The 23,817-nt window shown below is 42.8% G+C and overlaps 1 protein-coding gene across 1 annotated transcript in view; it reads right to left on the bottom strand.

Annotated features, from left to right (window-relative positions):
- Gna12 (G protein subunit alpha 12) overlaps positions 1–23,817 on the bottom strand; it is a 103,799-nt gene that overhangs the window by 35,177 nt on the left and 44,805 nt on the right. The window contains exon 2 of the mRNA XM_004649086.2: positions 14,147–14,362. Coding sequence (XP_004649143.2) covers positions 14,147–14,362 — 216 coding nt within the window. The remainder of the gene's footprint in view (positions 1–14,146; positions 14,363–23,817) is intronic.

The following is a 23,817-nucleotide window of genomic DNA, read 5'->3' as shown; positions in this document are numbered from 1 at the left end:
GCCCTAAAAACATCCGTAGGGAATCTTGCGGGTCTGGGATTAGAGGGTCAATTTTTAGGGAGAGTTTCCATTTGCATCTACTAGTTACACTGTGTATTTGTATTACCTGTTTGGTGTAACCTTAAATCTGCAGCACAAGGGTTTGCATGTACTAGTCTGGCATGAATCTGTGTGAAAGTCGCTGGAGCAGCCAGCCTGCAGTGGCTTTTATTTGGTCTCCTCACACTGGGTCACTACTTTTGTGGGTTTGCTTTTGGATCATCCTTGCCCTCTGTGATCTCAGTTCATTATGGGGGTCACTACTCCAATCCCCCAATTCGACAATCTTAAATTTCCATCCTCTTTGAGCCCCCAACCCCAAAGATTATTGAAAACCAGAGCTCAGGTTCAGAGTTTTGATGTTCACAGCTGCCAGGGCTCTACTGACTTTCAGGGCTCTTACCCCTTATAATCCTGTTGGCACTCGGAGGCTTTTGTAAAGTTATATTTAACTTTTTATCTAGCATTTTAAGTTATTTTCAGCAGGTCTTTGGATAACTATTCCATTACAGCTAGAAGGTGGAAATCTTACAATTATTTCTTCAGAAAAAACCCTTGAATGATGAATTACTGTCAGAGGATAGAACATGCTATGGGTTCACCCAAAATAGGAACCTTCATCACTTTATACTCCTAGAACTTAAGCAGGTGGTACCTATCTCTTGCAGCTCAATTGGCCTAGAGTGCTATTCTCTAAGGTCACTAACAATCTAACCCACAAAGAGTTAACACTGTTACCGTTTTAATTTATATTCCATGATTAGGAGCTATGTTAGTGATCTTTATTTCTTTTTTTCACTCAGTTTTCCGCTGAGGATAAATCCTTCTTTTACTGCTTCATAAAAGCTTGCTCAGCTGGATGTAGTGTTGCATATCGGTAATCCCAGCACTCTGGAAGGCTGAGGCAGGATGACTGCAAATTTGAGTCCTGCACAGGCAATTTGACAAGACCCTGTCTCAAAAAACAAAAACAAAAACAAACAAACTAAAAAACCCAACCAACCAAAGAAAACTGAGGATGTAGCTCAGTGGCACAATATTCTTGGGTTTGAACATCAATATAGAAAAGAAAAAAGAGCTTGCTTATGCCTATGACTGTTTTACATGCTCTCTTTTGGAAATCAAATCAGGACTTTGCGCTTGCTAGGTAGGCACTGTGCTGCTGAGCTGTATTATCGGCTCTCATACTTGATTAAAATAAAAAGAAACACTTCTTTTTATATCGCAATTTTCCATCTAATTTGTCATTTTAAATTTTCTTCATGCTGTCTTTTGACAAAAATTACAAACGTTCATATAATCAAAACCACTATTCTTTTCTTTTAGGGTTTCTGATCTTGTTAGCACATACAGTATTTCATTTTCAACAGATCACATTGTTACCTCAGGGCCACTGTGTCACAGGCTGGCAAAGCCACCAGAGGTACAGCCATGAAGCAGTGTGTTCCATAGAACCTGGGTTTCTAAGGGCTGCCATGCATACAACACTGTTAATGAAGTAAGGGAATGGGAAAACACTGGCAGAGACACAGCTGACCCAGCACAGGAAGCCTCACACCCCGCCTTAGGCGAGAGCCACCCTAGAGGGATACCTGTGTGCTCACACATGGAGCTTGGCCAGCACAGTCCTGCTCAGCTGCCTCAGTCTCCTCTCATTTCAGACAGGCCACTCATGTGTCACATCAGGCACATTTTGCTTAGCTTTTGAAGTCCTTCTGAATTGAATACTAAGTTTCTACTGTGAAGGGCTGGCCAGACAGCTGAGCAGACTAAACGCCTGCTTAGGTAAGCATAGGGACCAGGGTTCTATCCTTGGTACTGCATGCTGCACTGGCCTGAATCTGGGTGTGGTGGTGCATGCCTATAGTCCCAGTGCTGGGGAGGCTGTAAACAAGAAGATCACTACAAGTCCAGGCTGAGTAGTGAGACCCTGCACTCCCCACCCCCCCAAAAAAAGTAAGAACAAAGTTTCTACTATGAGTCACACAAAGGAAGTTAAATTAATCTGGAAGTTTAGAGCTGTTACATACATACACAGTACCAAACCTAAGCTCAGATATTAATTTCAGAGACTTTTATAACTCCATGTTCTCTGGTAGTTATTCTCTGAATTTCTGGTCTATAATGCCAGTGTATCATGAACCTTTCACAATGTGGAGCTGTTGAGGATCTGTCACCTCTCACCTGTCTGCTCCCAAGTCTCTGTCTCATTGCAGCCTCTCTGTACTCTAGGACACAGGACACTCCTGTCTTAAGGCCTTTGCATGTGCAAAGAGCACCTCACTGGAACAGTCTCGCTCCCTTCACCCTTGACATCAGGCAGCCATCAGAAGTAACAGACCGGATGGGGTGAACTCCATTCATTTTAAGGGCAAGGCCCAGCACTTAGTCCCATGGCTGTTCCAAACTATCAAAAAACCATAAAGAGTTACCTGGATTTGGGGCCATATTCTTTTTTTTGGTCCAAATGCCTTCAGGGCAGGTTTGGTTGGCTTGAGTTGTGGGGATTGAACCGCAGCAACCTGAGCCTTGTTGAAGCAGCCACTTAAAGAACTGAGCTAAGGGGCAGGGCCCCCATATTCTTAACTTATCATAAAAGAAGAGAAAAAAATGTTGGGGGAAAACCACAGCAGCAACAACTTGCTATTCTCTGGCCAACCTACATATCTGTCCAGGCCTCCCCTCCTCACGAACTTTAGCCCAGTGCTTGGCTTGCGCTTTCTGTAATGCACGCATTGATGTACTCTTGCTTCTCAACTGTATAAGTATGAGTCTTGGACTGCTACTATTCTTCCAGGGTTCATAACAACACCAGACACATAGTGGCTTTCTAGACCTATTTATGAATTAAACTAACTGCACAAGAGTACTTGTGGTTTATCTCCACCAGCCCAGAGAACACTTCACAGACTCTCATGTATAACTGTGCTTTCCTCCTTATCCAGTAAAGGAGAGGTGAGATGACTTATCACATCCAGCTGTGATATCCTGTGCATGGGCTCTGCATGACACGCTGACCTCCTTGGTGTCAGATCAGAGGCAGGAAAAGACCAAAAGAGGCCTTGGGGGAGGCTGCCAGCTGCTTTGCCCATCCCACTCCAGCCCTCCTCCTAGGGATACCTGGTCAGCCATGAACACACTTGGCACCCTCTCTGCAGGTGTGGCTGTGTAGCCAAGCTCCAGGTCATGAGCCTGAGGAGGAAGTGGACAGTGCTTCCAGGAAGCCTCCCTGAGAGTAGAGGGAAGACTCTTCTTTCCACCCCACTTTGTTGGTCTGAAATGTGGCTTGACAGCCGCACCTGAGAACAGGAGCTGTGACACAGCATACTGCAAAAGGCTGGACACACACATCATATCATGCCTGGACTGGCTACCTCAGGGCTTCGTCCTGACAGGGAAAAGATGGCAATGTCTGGGCCTCATTGCTGATTTGGTACTTTTTTTTTTTTTTTTTTCCGGAACCAGGGATTGAACTCAGGCCCTTGCATTTGCCAGAGAAGCGTTTATTCCACTGAGCCATCTCCCTGGCCCAAAATGTGCAATGCTACTTTTTTTTTTTTTTTCTCATTGCTGATTTGGGTTTCAGTCACATGCAACCAAACCGAACAGCAATGCTGCCTGGCAGGAGACTCCCCCAGCTACAAAAGCACAATCTTTGGAATGTTCTAGCCATTTCAGCGTAGAAACACCACCAGAAGCTTGGGCCTTGTCCTCATCAGCACTCCTGCTTTTACCTTCTTCTAGTCTGAAATGTTGGACTGCACCAAGAACTTTAGAAAAAATCAAGTGTGGAAGGAGAAAGGAGTCTGTAGCAGACAAGAGAAGAAATATGGAAAAGGCAAAGAATTATCCTACAAAGGACTGCAGCTATTCCTAGGTGGGCCTGGGTAAAACACATGAGCAGACATGCAACTGGACTCACAGAGTCCACAGGGATATGTGGAGACCACTTATGGTGTCCCCAGACAATGTGGAATGTAACCTGCCATTTGATAGGCATTGCTGCTGTTTTAGGTCTGCAAAAACACTTTTATTTTTCAGTATCTGACAGTGACCACCAGTTACCACACTGTATGTCTCTCCAAGGAGGAATGGCACTCAGGGAAATGCACAAACACACCTTTCTGTGTAAATCACTTTGTTTCCTGTGGCCCGAGAATATTCTGAGTTACTCTAGCTACAAACCTCTTCCTCTTCTATTAGCCCAGCCTGCTAGTGTCTCAAAAGCTGACTTAAAAGTTCAGGTGCATCATTTTAAGTCAATGGTCAAAATACTATCAGCAAAACACAGCAAGTTTGCAAAGGCACACTGTCCTGGGCTTATCAAGCCATCGTGATGAGTGATTCTCTTCTGAGAAGACACAACTGTCACATAGCACAAATTGACACTACTTTATCCCAGGGATTTACCAGAGAGCTTTCCAAACCTGGGAACTTATAAGCCATGTTTCTACAGACCTTGGCTCCTAAAAAGTCCACAACACTGGTTAAGGACTGTCCACAGCTTTCTCAGGCTCCACCTCTCAGCTATCCCCCTGGCTCATCTCTGCCAACTTTTAGAAAAATCTCTAAGAATATTTCCCATTCCTTTCCTACCAGGCAGTATTACCCGCTTTTTCCTTTTGTGTCTAATGTAGCCTGCATAATCCTCAATTATATTTAGCATCACACTGTATTGCAATTGCTTGCTTGTGTATCTGTCTGCATTACCAGCTCTTTGAGAAACTAGGACTTGGCATATGTTTCTGGCACCCAAGAAGGAGCCACTGGAAGGAATGTAAGAACAGCTAGCATGTGGCCTAGCAGGGTGAACCATAATGTGTAAAGTCCCATCATGGACAGACCAGGTGCCAGACACTATAGCAAGCCAGGTCAGACCACTCCAATTCCACTAGATCCCCAGATTAAAATGAATAACTGAATGCATATAACTCATGGCAATTTGAGACGATCACACTGGTGATCGTCTGCATGCTACACTTCAAGAAAATTCTAAATTCACTTTTATTTAAAAAGAGAAACATAAACAGATAGTATCTGTAGTAGTTAGGACAAAAACCTCTCTGTTGAGTGCCTGCTATCTTCTGCTAGGGTTTAAGAGCTGAGGTTTGATGTGGACAGCTCACCTTTCTTTTTTGTCTCTGTCTCTGGCAGGAATTGGGGAAAGTCTAAGGCTGCAGAGGGACTGGGAGGGTGGCCATCTGGCACCACAGCACTCTCAGCTGTCAAAGGTTGCAAATTCTGTCAGCTGGGATGGAAAAGAAGCAAAACAAGTTGCTGAAACACTGCCCTGGAAATGTTTATTTGTGACATGAAGGAAAAGATTCAGAGAAGAGAAGTCAGGACAACTTCAGAACACAGGTAATGACGATAATCATGCTCCTGACATTTCATGATCACGGTATGTTCTGATGACAGTGACTGTTACAGCCTACTGTCTTTATTTTTATGTATTTTAGTACAGGCTCTACAGGGTCTTATTACACAGATTGGACTCACAGTGATCCTTCTGTTTTCAGCCTCCCAAGTGCAAGGATTACGGGCAAGCATCACCATGCCCAGTCTCAAGTGCTGTCTCTGCGGGCCCCAGGGGTGGGGGCAGGGCTGGCACAACATGCCAAGGAGCAAACCCTGTTTCCTGCATCTGCCTAAGAAGGTGCTTTAATCCACTGAGCTGTCTGGCCAGCTCTTTTTGTCTTTAATAAAATGCCATAGGTTTTTTTTTTTTTTTAAGTTGAAAAGGATTTTTTTTTGGCTGGCTCAGGCTGCCTTAAGGGCGGGTCTGGTAAGGCATAGGGATCTGGGGATCGAAATGTGGTCCTCTGCAACTGACTGGGTTTGCCCCAGCAGGTGCTTAAACAATTGAGCTAACCTGTAAGCCCCCTGAAATGCTATAGTTTTGAAAAGTTAAAAAATGTATGAAGTACAGGAATGATACACACACCTACCCACTACCAAATAGACAAGAATTTGGGGCCAGGAGATGGCTCAGTAGAATAAGTGCTTGCCTGGCAAGCACAAGGGCCTGAGTTCAATCCCTGGTTCTGCAAAAAAAAAAGGAAGGCAAAGAAGGTAGGACAGGGAAGGAACAGTCACCCCGACTCACCATGGCCTCCTGGCTGTCTAAGTCTTCCGGGATGGTCAAATAGACAAGAATTTACCATGGTCACACTTGTGACCATGATCCTTTTTGTCCTATTACATTTATTTATTTATTTATTGTTCTAGTTTATTGGATGTGGCAGCAAGTGACTCCTGCAGCCATGGGAAGTGCTTCTTACGTAACTGGCTTGGGCCACACAAGAAAAGGCCTTGAATGCTAGGAACAGTGCTGATTTCAGCTTTGGGTCCTACACAGGCCCACAACAATCTTTTCCTTCATGGCCGCAGACCCAGCCTCACACCACCAGAGCTTTGTGGGCCTGACAGAGACATGCTCTGCGCTTCCTAGTGGCAGTCACCTCCCTCTGGCCACATGGCCATCTGCAAGACCACAGCTGAGCACCCCTTGGTCTTCCTCACCAGGACAACAGGACTCCGCATGCCAGGCCTCATCCCTTATGAGGATGTTGCCCAGCATCTTTCTATCAGGCCAGGTGTGGCCATAGAAGGGTACATATGCTTAGCAGCAAGACAAGGAGTTGGGATCCCTGGTCCCCTGCCACCATGAGACCTTCACTCTGGAGTTAGGAGGTCTCCTGCCTAGGGTCAAAGCTGAGCAGACACTGACAGCCCTGGTGTGGGGTGCAACAGGGCAGGCAATAAGGAAGGAAATTCCCATACCCACTCCTGGGGCACAGGAGTCGCTGCAGGGCATGCACACTACCCTCCCCTTCTGCTTCTGCCTTCTCCCTGTCCCACTGCTATGACAGGCCACCAGGTATACAACTTCATATCAGTTCCTCACCCCCAGTTCTCTGCCAGTTCTTTAGAGAATAAAGTTTGTTTTGGCCAGCCATGGTGGCATACACATGTAATTCCAGCTATTCAGGAGGCTGAGGCAGAAAGTTCAAGTTCAAGGCCAATCTGATTAATTTAGCAAGATCTTCTCTCAAAGTAAAATTTTGAAAGATCAGCTGGGGGAGTAGATCAGTGGTAAAGCATTGCTTAGCACATTCATTCCCTAGCAACACACACACACACACACACACACACACACACACACACACACACACAAGTACATCCTGGGAATGTCTTTTGGAATGCCTCCACAACCTGGAGACGCATGCCCCTGGCCCCAGGGCCTACACACACGCACACACACGTTTGCATACACGTACACACGTATATCCTAGGAATGTCTTTTGGAATACCCTCTGCAGTCTGGAGATGCATGTCCCTGGCCCCCGGGCCTCTTCTCAGCAGCGGGACAGAAGGCCTTAGGGTCAGGGCTCCAGGAACAGTTTAAGAGCAACTCAAGGCCACATGGCAGAGGGAGGTCATGGGCAAGAGCCACCTCGAACCACTGGGGGCCAGTCTGCCCTGTGGCCAGCCTGGTAGTAGGAAGGCACAGGCAGAATCTGCCCATCCACATAGGAGCAGTATTAAATTATAGCCACCACATCCTCCCAGTGGGTCCCACACAGCTATATGCCAGATCAAGGCGGCCCTGACTCACTCTGGCCTGTCAGTGTGAGGACAAGATTCAGAACCAGCCAGGCCTCCCTCTACCCACCCTGGGAAGGGCAATGGGCAGCAGGCAGGAATCATGGGATGGGAAAAATGAGAAATGTTGTGTGCCTCTTCTAAGTCTTTCCCTGGCCATTGAACAGCATACTTTTCTGGTAGCCGCAGATTTAAAGTCTTGCTGTCTGAAACGCAGAATGAAAAAGAATGGTGGACCTACCTTCTGCAGTTTACATCGAGAGTCAATAAAATTCTCTGGAGACTAACACATGTGTGGTCTTATTCGCTGCTGTATTTCCAGCACAAAGCACAGTGTCTAACACATAGTAGGTGCTCCAGAAGTGTGGAAGGCATAAGAAAACACAGGGAGAAATAGGCAGAGTGGACTTTGAGGCCCACATTTCTCACAGTGATTACCAGAAGACATGGTCTTGACCAAGCCTTAACCTCTTTGGGCTTATTTCCAAGGCTGAAACAATCTGAGGGCTTGACTTTCTGAGTTGGGATTCCCTCCCATTCCTAAAACACTATGCCCAACAGAACAAAGCAAATGATAAGTCTGATAAAACCAGCCCAGCATACTAATGTCCTAGATGAAATGATTTCTTATTACACATCAGTTGTAAGTAATCAGCTCTGGATGATTCTGTCTCCCTCTTTGGTAAGTGCTCAACTGATAGTAGCAATTTCCATTCCAATTCCAGTTCTAAATAGACTAGAATTTTCTTTTCCTGGCCATTGAGTTTATGGGGAAAAAGACTTAACCCAAACCTACCCTTTAATTCTCATTTGCATTTTTCCAGTCACTTTTTTTTTTTAAAAAAATTAATTTTATTGAGAAACAAATAGCAATGAGACAGTTTCAAAATTGATTAATTTCAATAATTCATACATTGCATATTGTTGTCTTTTTAGTGGTTATTCATAGTACAAGATGCAGACATGATATCCTGTCCACCAGTCACTTATATTCTTCCTCTTTTTTTTTTTTTTTTGCGGAACCAGGGATTGAACTCAGGCCCTTGCACTTGCCAGGGAAGTGCTTATTCCACTAAGCCCTCTCCCAGGCCCTATTCTTCCTCTTAAGAAGACAATTTTTGCGTCAGTGTCTTCTACTTCTTTTTACTCCTTCCCTTTAACTGCTACAAAGGATTGGTAAAATGTCTTTTTGAGATAGATTCTTGTCATATAGGTCAGGCTGGCCTTAAACTTTTGATTCTCCTGCATCAGTCTTCCCACAGCTGAGATTACAAGGTTGCTAAAAATGTTATCTTTAAAATTCCCAAAAGGTATTAAAATTAAAAAAAAATTTAGCACATTAAAAACTTAATTTATTTATTTGGTATAGGGTCTTGCCATGCAGCTCGGACTCATAGTGACACTCATGCCTTAGCCTTCCCAGCACTGGGATTACAGGCATGCACTACCATGCCTAGTTTCAATGGCTGGCATGGCACGCCCAGGGTTCCAGATGCTTGCATGGCATGCGGTACTGGGGAGCTAACCCAGGTCCTTGGGCTTGCCAGGTAGTACTCAGAGCACCCAGCTATCTTTCCAGTCCTAGATATTAAAATTAGTGTGGAGGGGGCTTCTGGGAAGATGGCAGAATGGTGAGCAACAGAGAAACAGCCTCTCCAAGACTTGGTGTCCAGAGGCTTGAATACAGCAATGTGAGGAATAGAAGAAGTAGGGAAGTGGGTCCTTGGGACCCAGCAAGGATCTGAGATTAGAACTGAAGCCCACAGAGAGAGACCTCAATGCAGAAGGAGGAGGTAGCAAGCAGCACTTTCTCCTTGAGCCTTGACATACTACATGGAAGGGGTGGCTTGAACCTGTAGATGCACAGTAACTACTGGCAACTCCAGAGGCCTCCACAGAGAAAGGCACCAGTGGAGTGGAGCACTGGATGTAGTGGAATGCAGTAACTGTTGAGTTATTTGGGTTGAGGTGACCTCTAGGAGAGAGATTGGCCAGCAGCCATCTTGGAGAAAGGTGAACTAAGCTCAAAATTCAGAGTAGGTGTGGGCTGACTCTATCAGGCATCTCTCAAGAGTCAAGGTGTGACTGAACTGGGTTCAAGCTGGCAGGAGATACACAGTTTACAGAGGTGTAGCAGGCTAAACAAATCAGGTTCCAGCCTCACAGCCAGAAAGCAGCAGGCATTACAGTGGAACTAAAGGTGCAGGCTTGCTGGGATTATCTACTCCCCTGCTGTAAATCCATAGCTGGCTTGCTGGGATTTGTCACCATGGATTTGGGCAGTTTCCCACTGTCTACTAGTGACAGCAGAGACATGCCCTGAAGTGGACATTGTTTTCTTTTTTGTTTTTGTCTCATTATTTTCTTGATTGTTCTTTTTATATGGATATGAACATTGTTTGAAGTTTTATTGTTGCTGTTGTTATTGCTGTTGTTGTTCTTACTATTTTTGCAGGTACTGGGAATCAAAGTCAGGAGGATCTCATGCTTGCCAGGCAAGTGCCTCTTTAAAATTTTCTTTTTTGACAGTAAAACTGACATATTGAGGGCATATTTACTGTATACAATTTTCTATTATGTCTTAGATTTTGTAATATAACCACATATATATTTCATATGATTAAAGGTGACAAAAAAAAAAAAAAGGTGACAAATTGATAGTTACCACAGTTTTGGCATCGTCCAGTCTGTGTTCAATGCTACTGTTATTGTTGACTATATAGCTTAGCCAAGGTGACATAATCGTCTCATCAGCTGTTCTTCTTGGTATCATTGAAAGACTGATATTGACTAAGGGTCATAAACAGTACTATAGGCCAGTGCCAAAGAACCAGGAGGAAGACAAAAAGATAGCAACTTCTCATCCCACCAAAATTGAAGAGACAGGATCTTGCAACAGACTCAAAACCCCAAAGCCAGCTATACCTTAAAAACATCTCTGAAAAGTAGTCATTTCCTAAGGGTTCTAAATATTAGAAATAAAACAACTTTTCATAAGCACTTCGTAAGTATCAACCCAGAAATTAAACTAAAAACCAAATAAATAACATAAAGAAACACAGAGGACACTGAAGCAATATGTAATGCCAGACTTCCAGTTCACCAAAGACAGACCCAGGGGGCAACGAGGCAGAACAATTTGAAAGCCACCCACCTGGATTCTCTGAAGTGGTAATAGTGGAAGTCACAAAGGCAGGAAAATGATAGAAACCATGAATGCCCAACACAGACAAGAAATGGAATCCATGAAACACATTCAAACAGATATCCAGGAGATTAACAATTCCATTCAAAGTATACACAGCAGAATGAGTCAATATGAGGTCAGAATATCAGATCTAGAAGGTAGGATTGTGGTTAGTGATCACGAAAAGAAAGATTTTTTAAAAATAACAAGGGAGGGCCGGGGAGATGGCTCAGTAGAATAAGCAATTCCCTGGCAAGCTCAAGGGCCTGAGTTCAATCCTTGGTTCTGCAAAACAAAAAACCAAGAGATTATGAAAAAGCAATCCAACAGCTGATGCTGCAAAGAATAACAGGCCTGACCGGAGTCAATGAAAATGAAAGATAACCCTTGTTCTTGGGCAGGAAGAACTAATATAGTGAAAATTTCCAAACTGTTATGCAGATTTAATGCAATCCCAATTAAAATAGTAATAGCATATCTCACAGAATTAGAGAAAACAATCCTAAAATTTGTTTTTTTAATTGAGATTTTTTTTTCTAAATATCTGTTCAAATAGTACCAGACAATCTGAAATCAGTATCAGAAGAGATCTAGAACAGCAAAAACAATTCTGAGCAACAAAGGCAAGGCAGAGGACATCATAATTCCTAACTTGAAATTATACTACACAGGTATGTGATAAAAACAGCACAGTACTGGCAAAAAAGTAGGATTGAGGGTCAACAAAACAGATTAGAAAATGCAGAAGCAACTCCAAACTACCTCATCTTGGACAAGGGAACCAAACATCTTCACTAAGATAAAATAGCCTCTTTAATAAATGGTTGTGGGAAAACTGGCTAGCCACATGCTGAAAATTAATATTAGATATCTTTCATCATGCACTAAACTCAAACTAAAATGGGTCAAAGATCTAAATATTAAAACAGAAATACTAAATCTGCTGTAATATAGAACAAGCAGAACTCTTGAAGACTTTGGTATAGGCAGGAAGAATCTTCTAAGACCAAAACCCCAGTAGCACAGGAACTATCACGCAGAATCAACAACTGCGGTCTAATCTTATGAAAAAGCTTTTGGACGGCAAAAGAAACTATTAACAGAGTGAAGAGGTAACTCACAGTGTGGGAGAAGTTTTGCCAGCTGGTCCTCAGATAAAGGACTAACATCTAGAATATGTAAAGAACTGAAAAAAAAAAAAATCAGACCCCCTCCCAATTTAAAGATTCAATCCAAAACCAGGAAACTGAAATGAACAGATACTTCTCAGATGAATTAGTAGAAATGACAAATAAATGTATGAAAAAATGTTTAACATCACTGGTCATTTAAGAGATATAAATTAGGGGGCCAGGGAGATAGCTCAGTAGAATAAGTGCTTGCCTGGCAAACGCAGGGTCATGAGTTCAATCCCCGGTAATGCAAAAAAGAAAAAAAGAGATGTAAATTAAAACAATATTGAGATTCTATTTCACTCTGGAAAGAATGGCTATTAAGAAATCAACCATAGGAGCTGGGGATATAGCTCGGCAGCATAAATGCCTGCCTGGCAAGCACGAGGTCCTGAGTTTGATCCCTGGTATTGAAAAAAAAAAAGAAAAGAAAAGAAAAAAAAAGAAAAGAAAAGAAAAGAAAAGAAAAGAAAAGAAATCAATCAGTAACAAATGCTGGCAAGCCTGTGGAAAAAGGAACCCTTCTCCACAGTTGGTAGGAGTATAGACTAGTGCAACCACTGTGGAAGTCAGTGTGGAGATTCCTCAAAAAACTAAAACTAGAGGTTCCATTTGACCTAGTTATTTTCCTTCTTGGTATCTCCTTGAAAGAATTAAAAGCATTATATATACCACAGCAATATATGCACATTCATCTTTAGAGCAGCATAGTTTGTAATAGCTACATCTTGGAAACAGCCAAATGCCTATCAAATGATGAATGAATAAAGAAGATGTGGATGTTTTAATACAATGAGATATTTACTACTCTGCCATAAAGAAAGATAAGCTTGAGACATTTCTAAGTAAATGGATGCACCATGAGACCATACTCTTAAGTGAAATGAATTGGACGCACATGTTTAAATTTCTCATTGTTTCTCTGGTATGAGAAACTGAAAGTGTAGATAAGGGCTAAATGTGTAATAGATATTGGGAAATGGGATGAAAATATTCAATGAGAAGGGGAACAAAAGATGGGGAAGAGGGAAAGGAAGGAAGAGACAAAAAAAGAATGGAACAAAAAAACTAGAAACTGAGCTTTTGTAAATAAGGAGGGGAACAGGGATTGAAGGGAGGGGAGGGGAATGGGGAAAAAAAAAAAAAGAAGCAGTAAGATATACCATGTAGAAGTACAAATTCCGTATGAGGAATGCCATAATACGTATCTGAAATGTACCAATAAAAATACACTAAAAATAAAATTAGTAGGTAAAATCTTAAAGAGGAAACAGAATATATGCATGGTGTCAAAGTATCTCCTTAAGATTTTTATCAATAATATAGAAAAATAATAGCAGCTTTCCAGGGGAGATAGCTGGCAGGCACTGCCTTGACCAAAGAACCAAGGCTCATAGCACCAGCAGCTGGACTTGTCCACACCATGTACCACTTTGCAGGATGCTCGGGGCTTGGGGCAGTGTTATTTCTGTTGTTTTCTTGCCAAATAATGCACTGCCTCACTCTGGTAATGATAAAACAGTAGAAAGACCCAGACACAGACTTCTGCAAAATAACTGGCCAGCGATCCCTACATGTCCAGGTCATGAAAGATAAGGAGAGACTGAAAAGCTGTCACAAAAATCAAAGGAGACCAAGGGGACAGACAACTTTCCACAATGGGGGTCTTAGGGCTGGTTCCTTCCACAACAGGGACATCAGAGGCAAAAACAGGTTAAGATTTTTAAAAGTTGGGAGTAGATTAATTGTATTGTACCCATAATTTCATCTTGATCACTGTTTTAGGTGGGTAAAATGTTAGTGTTGTGGGAAACTGAACTGGAAGGATGATCAGCAGACTATCTATAGAGCCTCGTGAGTGTTGGGATTATAGGTGTGTGCTACCACATTTGGAGATGCTACTATACCCGGTGATATGACCTATAGCAACACACAGTTTGCATATGGTTTTACCATTTTCGAGGAAATTCTATTAAAGTGCAACATAATTATTTAAGCTAGGCCTGGGTGCACAGTCATAATCTCAGCACTCTGGAGGTAGAAGGAGGAGGATGGCAAGTTTAGAGTCCAGCCTGGACAACTTAGTGACAGCCTGTCTCAAAAAAAAAAAAAAAAAAAAGGTAAAAGCAGGAGGTTCACTTACCAGTTGGAACTCACTCCTTCGGCTGAAAGCCTCCCGGATCCCAGAGTCCCCCCAGAGCGCGCTCAGAGCTGGCACGTAGAGTTGGAAGGTGGCAGGTTCTACAGGAAGCCCTGCTTTATTCTCAAAGGCCATCAGGAACATCCCATGCTTTTCATTTTCAGAGTGCTGCCAAGGAATGCCAAGCTTGTCTCGTGCATCAACAAGCACTCTTGAGCCCTAGGAAATGAGGGAAGGGAAAAAAGATTTAATTGTGCTCTGAGATGAACTCATGAACAAGAACCTCCATACAGGTACTGGCTGTCATAGAACACAGCACTCACAAGCTGTCAAAGTTTGCACCCAGAACTCATCTCACAGTTTGTTTTGTCCTGGCCTGAATGCCTGAACTCCTAGGACCACAACCTTATGGACTCATGCACATGTGTGTACACATGCGCGCACACATACACACACACACTTGTGCTGGCTTTTCCCTCTGCTTGTATAAAAAGCACTGGAAAGAGGCCAGCTAAGGGGGAGGAGGCACAACACAGCAAATTTCACTGGAAAATGAGCCACACTATATAAAAGACAATGGTCTGAGAACAACTAAAACAACAATGACTAGTGCTGTTTGTAGCACCACCCCTGAACCTGCAGCTCCTAGAAGGATACTGCTGACTGTCCCCACTTAAAATCTGCGGGGAAATGTGTACACAGGCCATCACAGCCACAAGACAGGATCAGACAAACCAGGACAGGAGCTGAGCCAGCCCACAAGTCATGACAGTCTGTTCTCAGCCTAATGCCACCCCTGCTTGTGGCTACGAGAAACCATTTCCCTTTCTTTTGCTTCTTTCCTCACTGTTAAAAATAAAGTTGGCATTCTCTGCTCTTTTCTAACCTCACAGACAGGTCAAAGGGATGTAGAAGCTGCCTAAATAAGAGTGTTAAGGTAGGGAAACTTCCTCTCTGGGCAGCAAGCAAGTCTGCCACCCACATATTTGACAAGGACTCATGTACTGAATATATAAAGAACATTCTAAATTCAATAGTTACAAAAACAAACAATCCAGCTAGAAAATGGGCCAAGGACATGCTAAGAATGTTATTGGAAGACACACGTAGACAGCACATCAGCAGGTGAAGGATGGTCATTTGCAATGGAGTAAAAAGACCACAGCATTACCAAGAGGCAGCGAGGATACAGGACAGCTACAATTCTCACACAACACTGGCAGTGGTGGAAACTTGTACAGAGCTAGATGTACACTCATCTACAACCAGGCAACTTCACTCCTAGGTGCCTGTCCCAAAGAAATGATAACCAAAGTTCACACAAAACCTATCTAACAATGTTCACAATAGCTGGATGCAGAGTCCTACATGAGGGAACAAACTGTGGAACACTTACTCATATCATGGAACATTACTCAGTATTAAAGGAATGGATAAGGCTGGGGGCATTCTGACTGCTGCCTTGGACCTTCCCACCATCTTTTTTTTTCGGAACCAGGGACAGGGAAGAAGCTTATTCCACTGAGCCATCTCCCCGGTCCCCTCCCACTATCTTTGATTTTACCAATCTCCTGAATTCCCAAAGAATGAGAGACCAAAGATTTGAGAACTCAGTGAAACAAAGATAATTCCTATTCTCCCCATTATGCACAACAAAGATTATTAGTTTTTTTTTTTGGTACTGGGGATCGAACTCAGGACCTTGTGCTTGCAGGCAGGCACTTAAGTCACTGAGCTATCTCCCCAGCCCTACAAAGATTATTAGAACATGTAGAAGGTAGCATAGATGTGTGGGGGGAGGTCTCTGACCGAGTCTTGGCGTTTTTGTCCCCATCAGAAGGGGCTCAGCAGTTACAAACGAAATGAATGAACCTGAACTACTGACATGTAGCAACCTGGGGAACATTAGGATCACTGAAAGAAATGTATCTCAAAAGGTCACAACCAGGTCAGGGAGATAGCTTGGCGGTCTAAGTGCCTGCCTAGCAAGTGCAAAGACCCAAGTTCAATCCTTGGTACTGCATGCTGTGCTGGCCCTGGGCTGAGCTGGTCACGGAAACTGAGCGTGGTGTCACATGCCTATAAGCCTAGCGCTATAGAGGTTGAGACAGGAGGATCACTATGAGTCTGAGCTGTATAGCAAGACCCTATACCAAATAAATAAATAAATAATTGGAAAAAAGGTCACAATCTGTTTCTGTGTATAATATTCTTGAAGTGATAAGATTATAGGGATGGACAACGGATCAGGAGTTGCTAGGGATTAATGATAGAAAGCAGTGGGACTGACTGAAAGGGCAGCATAAAATGTCTGTGGTCTCGACTGTGATGGTTACACAAAACTATAGGACCATCCCATCACACATACTGTACCAATGTCATTTCCTGGCTTTGATATTATGCTGAAATTATGCATACTGTAACAACTGGGAAAGCTGGGTGATCCCTCCCCATGCTATCTTTGCAACTTCCTGTGAACCTATAATTATTTCAAAATAAAAAGTTAAAAAAAAAACTTACCCAGAAATCACAGCAACACATGTTTCAACTACATGGCATGGAAATGGCAGGTTACTAGATGTCAAAGGAAAAGAGACAGCTGGAAGAGGTGAGGACTGGTAAGATCTGGCTGAGCTTTTGTCAGTGTGCACTTGTGTCAATGCAAGGAACAGTGAGTCAGAACCCATCCAGAGGATGGTGATTCCAATCTCTCCTCCATACTCCTCTTCCCCTGCTCCTCACGCTGACTGCTGCCTCGGACCTTCCCATCTCCCACTACCTTTGATTTCACCAATCTCCTGTCTTCCCAAAGAATGAGAGGCCAAAGATTTGAGAAACAAAGATGATTTCTATTTTCCCATTATGCACAATAAAGATTATTAGAACAAGTAGAAGGTAGCACAGAAGTATGTGTGGGGAGGTCTCGGGCAAAGAGTCTTGGCCTTTTTGTCCCCTACAGAAGGGTCCCTGTTATCTGGGTATACAAGCCCTGTTGTGTTAAGAAAGTTGGGGCAGGACTTCAGCCTCCACCTGACATCAAGGGCATGAAGAAACAGCCTAAATAATGGTGTTATGGGAAGGAAACTGCCTAGCTGGTGGCAAGCAGGTCTACCGTGTCCAGGTGACCACTGTTTTCCAGCGCAGTAAACTGCATCTTACCTACAGTGTACCTCTTCAGGTGCCATGACTAGAGTTTAGCTTCACAAACAGTGTGACCGCACCCTTGTTAAATTCACAATCCCTCAGGAGTGTAAATTTTGTGTATCAGAGACAAAGGCAAGGGGCCAAACCAGACCCAGAAACCTGAAGGTCATTTAATAAGATTGCTTCCAACAATGCACAAACTAGGCCTTCCCCAGTGACTGGGGGTGAACATGAGTTTGGCTTAAAACACACACATGCATGAATGCGCACAGACACAAAGCTAGCCTCCCCGATGCAGCTGGCCTTGCCTCTGCACAACACCACCAAGCAGGTTGGAGCTGCCCCAACTCACTGCCCCAGCCACAAGGAAGATTTCTTACTCTCTTTTCCAAAATCCAAAGCAGCTGGCAAAACTGAGATCAACTTTGAATTACAACAGTTAACAGGAGCCCAGAGTCAGTATCTTCCTTTTCATTTGCAAGGAAAAAACAAAAACAAAAACAAAAACAAAAAAACCCCACAAAAAACCCAAAACAAGATGTTTTTCTTTTGCCCATTTAAATTATTCGAGTTAAAAACTGCCGCTTGCCAACTTTGTTCTGGAAACCTAAAGCAAGTTCCAGGGAAGTTTTCTACTTTGTGACATCTGCTGAAGTTCCAAGTCCACTTTTCTTCCTTTTTAGAGAGAGATGTGAACTCACTCTGCAGTTTAAGGTCATTGGCAACACTGTGCTTACTTCCACAGAACTAATGAGAGCTGCTAGAGTCTGAAAGCAAAATACTAGTATAAGAAGTGTATGACAGTAAGACATTTTGCCCCGTCTTTTCTAATAAAAGGCCAATTTCCTAAAATATGAAAGCCAAGAAAAGCCTAAATCTCATATACACCTAAAAGGGGAAAAAATAGCCAGAAAACAACGGACATAACCTTATTAGCAGTGTCACAAAAGGTTTAATTTTTTGATAACCATACATTTTATTCAGTTGTGCAAATATATACAGTTACAGTCTCAAGCAGCTTGATGACTTCATCTTAGCACAATGTAACACTTTAAACTGTTTAAGGAGCTTTTTAAAGACAATTTATTAATACCATAATTTAAACTCTGACTCAAGGGCTAGATCCCCTGTCTGTTAGGGATGTAAATTTGGGGAGTTTTTGGTTTTACTGGATGAGGACCAAAACTGCAAATCCTGTTATCTCATTTCCAAATAGATTGTGTTAGTTTAGTCCCTGATCAAACCTAATCTTTTTAAAGCAGTTATTCCTAAAATCTTTCTATAGTAAATACTAAAGCTAAGTTAGTCACAAATGCTAGTAAATAGGATTAGTTTTCCTACAGCATGAAAGAGTTAGATCGAAGACACTTTCTGGTTTTGAATGTGCACTCAGACATCGTTTGTGTATTTGGAAGGCTGTTTTTTAAAAACCCACTCAGCCCGGTTGTTTGCCTTTGGCCAACATCCAAATCAAAGAAATGCTGCCAGAAATGTAAACAGGATACATTTCTTTAAGTTAATGAATCCAGTAAGCAAAGACAGACAGCCTCTCTTAGTTTCTCTTTGGACTTGAAGTGCAGTGTACCCTCTCATCTAAATGTCAGAGAGTGAGAAAGCAAGGAGAGGCAGATGTGCCTGTCCCTAAGGCCTCACCAGTTACAGTGGGAAGCTGGACGGGGTCCTAGTCCAGCTGCCTATGCCCTCCATAACTCTTCATGGATGCTTTCTGAGACAAACACATTGTTGTATAGAACAGGCCTACATATAATTTCTCTGCGGAAACCACACACAGTTTTACTGGCAAGTTTGCTACAGGCCTGCCTAGGGGCAAAGGAAAGTACCAGGTAACAGGAAGCAAGTCCAAGAGGTGGGTAAGTGAAGCTCTTGTTCTCAGTGGTGGAACAGAGTGCAGCAGGTGCAGGTGCATGAGCTATGGATTCCAGAGACAGAGGCCACAAATGAAGGTCCGAACAATGCCAGGGAAGACCAGAAATGTCAATGCTGGTTCGAGGAGCTGGATGAAGACAGGGGTAAACTAAGAAGTCTGAACGTCTCCTGGAGAATCAGGCCAAATACTGTTTTGGGAAAGGTGCATAAGAAGGCTAGAACTCTACATGTGAGGGGTGACTAGTGCAGGGCACAGGAGGAGGAGGCCACCAAGGACAGGACCCAAAGTTTCCTCACTTGTGGAGTTAAGGAATAGCCATGCAGAATAGGGAGCAGCTGACAGGCTCCAGGCCTCAGGGTTTGTTCAGAGGAGGTGTGGCCGGGGAGGGTGACTTTTATATGGGTGTTTGACAAACTTATTGGTACAGTGGGAAATGCCAGGTAAAAACTTAAGGAAATTGATGGAACCATGGGAAACACTCTGGGTTTAGGAATACACATGAGAAACAAACTGTCATCATTAGCTTTTCAGGATGCTTAGGAAAGGCTTTCCTGAGAGTCAAAGAGAAAAAGAGGAATTTAGCATCAGCACAGATTTCCTCAGCTCTCCAGAAATGGAATGTGGAAAAGCCTTGCTGTATCTCAGAATCTGAGAGCAGGAGACGTCTGGGGTTGCCTCCTGGAATACTTGCTGATCAAGTTCTCTTCTGTTCCTCCAGGTGTCAGGGTATAAGCTTTTAAATATTTCACAGGAAAGAGAGAGAGAGAGAGAGAGAGAGAGAGAGAGAGAGAGAGAGAGAGAGAGAGAGAAAGGCAAACATTGATATGAGGGAAAAAGAAGCCTTCCTCTTTTTTTTTTTTTTTTTTTCTGGAACTGGGGATTGAACTCAGGCCCCGAGCTTGCCAGGCAAGTGCTTATTCTACTGAACTGTCTCCCCAGCCGCCTGCCATGCCCAGTCTCAATTGCCGTCTCAGCGCGGCCCGGGGTTGGGGCTGTGCTCAAGGAGGCCTTCCTGAAAAGTATACAAATACTAGAGAAATCTGAGAATAAACACTAAATATCATTTAAAGGTAGTTGTGTGTGTGTGTGTGTGTGTGTGTGTGTGTGTGAAACCTGCAAAGATGGGTAAGACAGCTTAATGGGCCAATGCAATGTTTTCAGATTCAAGCCAGGACCCTCAATGTGAAATAATCTAGTACATAATTTTTTTCTTTTCTTTTTTTGGCCAGCTCAGTCCACCCTGAGAACGGGGCTGGCACAGCATGTGGTGCCAGGAATCAAACTGTGGTCCTCTGCACCTGCCTAAGATTGCCTAAGCAGGCGTTTTAGATCAGAGCTATCTCACCGGCCCTACTACATAATTTTTAAGAAATTTAATACACTTGTAAATGCATAAATTATAAATAGTATAGGTAGATGCTTCATAGAATTTCTGTTTTTTGTAAAATAGATACCTATATACAAGGAGAAGTAAATCTGGATGAACAGGTACACTGTCTGTGTTCTCACATAGTAACATACTGGTTTCCAACCATAAAAATGTGATTTTTTTTTCCTATGGAGAGAAGCCTGACAAGCTGAGGCCAGACCCTCATAGTTGAGCCTGCTGTGAGCCTTGTCCTTTCTCTTGCTTCTTCCTTCAAATCTAGCAGAACTGGCTCACAGTCAAAAACCCCAACCCAGTTAACTGGGTTTTGTGACAAACTGACAACAGAGTAAAAAGGAGCTGTGCAAAGAGGTGCGAAAAATTGTGAAATCTGAGACCTCTGGAGGCAGCACTAAAAGGCTGGTTTTGAAAGAACCCAATTATGTTTCCACTGTTAGAGCTGTGCTACACTAAAGGCGAGGCCTGGCCCCACAGGGCCACCACACCCTCTCTGCCACTGAAGGCACAGAAGATGAACAATTTGCACTCTCTTCTGACTTTTGCAGACCTGACCAAGCTTGAGGTTGGGATTAAATGTAGAAAATACAGGGCCTTGGGATCAAAATGACTAAAAAGCTTTCTCATAAAAACTTTAAAGGGCTGGGGAAATAGCTAGGCGGTCTAAGTGCCTGCCTGGCAAGCGCAAGAACCTGTGTTTGATCCCCAGTACCTAATGCCATGCCATCCCTGAGTGCTGAGCCAGCCCCTGAAACTGGGCATGGTGGCTCATGCCTATTATCTCAGCGCTGGGGAGGCTGAGACAGGAGGATCACTACAAGTCCAAGCTATGTAGTGAGACCCTGTACCAAATAAATAAGTAAATAATTGATTTAAAAAGTCTTTATAAATACTGATAGAAATGTCAAATGCTCAAGCAGATGCTGATGTAAGTTCACGTGAGTCTGACAATAAATATGCTGCTTCAGAAGCTGTAGGGATACAGGACATTTGTGACACTGAGTACCTGTCATGGAGACCATACTGCATCACATGCAGAAAATCCATTGGTTTGTTGACTCTTTACAACTCTGCAAGAACAGTATTATGCTCATTTTACAGATTGGAAAACTGAAAGTCAAAGCCATACAGCTACAAAGTTATAATCCACTGGTTTCAAGCTGATATTATTAAAGTTATATTCCATGCTGTGGAGGGGACATCTGAGGACAAGGAGCAGAGACAGGCAGAAGGCAGAAGGTATCCTGCTGGCCTTCTGCTCCCATACAGCCACCAGCAGGTGTCATGACTGGAACCAGAGCCAAGTTGGCCTTGGCTGCCCCAACATTTTTAGTATTTTCCAGACTAGGTTCTAAGATAGTAATTAAAATCTAAAGTATGAGATATGCTGTAAGCCTGGCTAAAGTAGAACATACTCCATGAGTTCAGATACACTTTCAGTCTACTCTCCAAGCCATAGGAAACAACCTTCATCTCTACTGTATTTAGTAACACAGAGTTAGAACATTCCATAGCTGTCCTAACCATTGCGGACATTGACTGGTGGAAGCTTCATAGTCTGAACTGAGATGCATTATAGACACATATTGGATTTTAAATGACAGCAGGAAAATAAATGAAGCATCCTTCTGTTAATATGACTACATGTTGGAATTACAAGATTTTGCATATCCTGAGTTAAGTAAAATACATTATTAAAACCTATTTTTATCTGTTTCCTTTGATGTGGCAAATAGAAAGCTTAACATGTTGACAACAGGGTTGTAATTTGTATGTCTCACTGCCAGGCAGCTATGACTTAAATTCCATTGTCTGAGGTTAGATGGCTAGCCACTGGGTGCTTCAGGCTGCTTGATGGGACAGTCATGCATGAACCATGAATGCTCAAGATGGCAAGAACATGTTAAAAGGCATATATATTTCATGCTTGTAGTCAACATTTTCTACTGGGCAGCATTTCTCCATGGTAGCATTTCTGAAAATGAAATCTGTTTCTTTCTGCTTACACAAATGATGTATTTTTAGTGTAGAAAGTGGAGCTAATATAGAAATGCATAAAGAAGGAAATTAAACCATTAAAATATTTCCATATAGTTACAACATTTCTAGTAGTTATAGTTACTAATCATTCCAATAATATTTCTAATAGAAGTAACTATAATTAAAAATCTTGGGATGTTTGCAGTCTCATGCTGCACAGAAACTCTGTTTTTGTCTTTGTGAATGCACATAAACATATTCTAATTCTTGAGAATATGCTAGCAACATATCATCACTGTCCCTTGTCCGAACATTTTAAATTGCTTCACAGTAGGTCAATGTGTGGGTCATGCACAAGTTACACAAATCCTTTTCTTTTAAACATCAGAGTCATTCCACCAAATAGAAAGTAACAAACAATCACGCAAAGAGCTCCTTGATCAGATGTACTGTATCTGCACCTATCTATCCTGTGATAAATTGACGGAGGTTGAATTATGGACTTGCTGCATCAAGTATGTGCATACCGCAATCACAAGTATGCACGTACTTTTCATTTTCCTCCAGCTTCCCTTAAATTGTTTTAATCGATCTATTCACTTCACTAAACTTGTCCTCCAATAACATCCAAACAGTCACATCCTCAAATTGTAGCTCAGAGTAATCACACTAATTGAAATGAAAATGTAGTAAGTTTAGCAAATATATTTTAATAACCTCAAATAAAAACAACCAGGGGCTAGCCAGATAGCTCAGTGGATTAAAGTGCCTGCTTCTGAGAAAGTGATCAAGACTGAGCATGATGGTGCACACCTGTAATCCCAGCACTTGGGAGGCTGAAAACAGGAGGATCACCATGAATCTGATCTGTGTAGTAAGACCCTGTAGATCCTGTACTAAATACATAAAAAACCCCCGCAACCAACCAACCCAGAAACATGTATTTTTAAAAAACGTATTTAGCACAGGGTCTGCAGGGTCTTAGATAGGACTTGTAGTGACCCTCCTGTTTTCAGCCTCCCAAGTGCTGGGATTACAGGTGTGTATCACCATGCCCAGTCTTTTATTATAACAAAATTGCTGTTTGATAAGTAATAGATAAAATAATAAAGTAACTACTGAGTCCTCAAAATGCTTAAATTCACAAGCATGTTAGATTTCTAAGGTTTCTTTTCTTTTCTTTTCTTTTTTTTTTTTTTTTGCGGAACCGGGGATTGAACTCAGGCCCCTGCGCTTGCCAGAGAAGCACTTATTCCACTAAGCCATCTCCCCGGCCCC

This window comes from Octodon degus, unplaced genomic scaffold (assembly GCF_000260255.1).
Source record: "Octodon degus isolate 3935 unplaced genomic scaffold, OctDeg1.0 scaffold00031, whole genome shotgun sequence".
Taxonomy (NCBI): domain Eukaryota; kingdom Metazoa; phylum Chordata; class Mammalia; order Rodentia; family Octodontidae; genus Octodon; species Octodon degus.
Note: the sequence above shows the minus strand (reverse complement) of the source record. Positions and strands in the feature narration are given on the sequence as shown.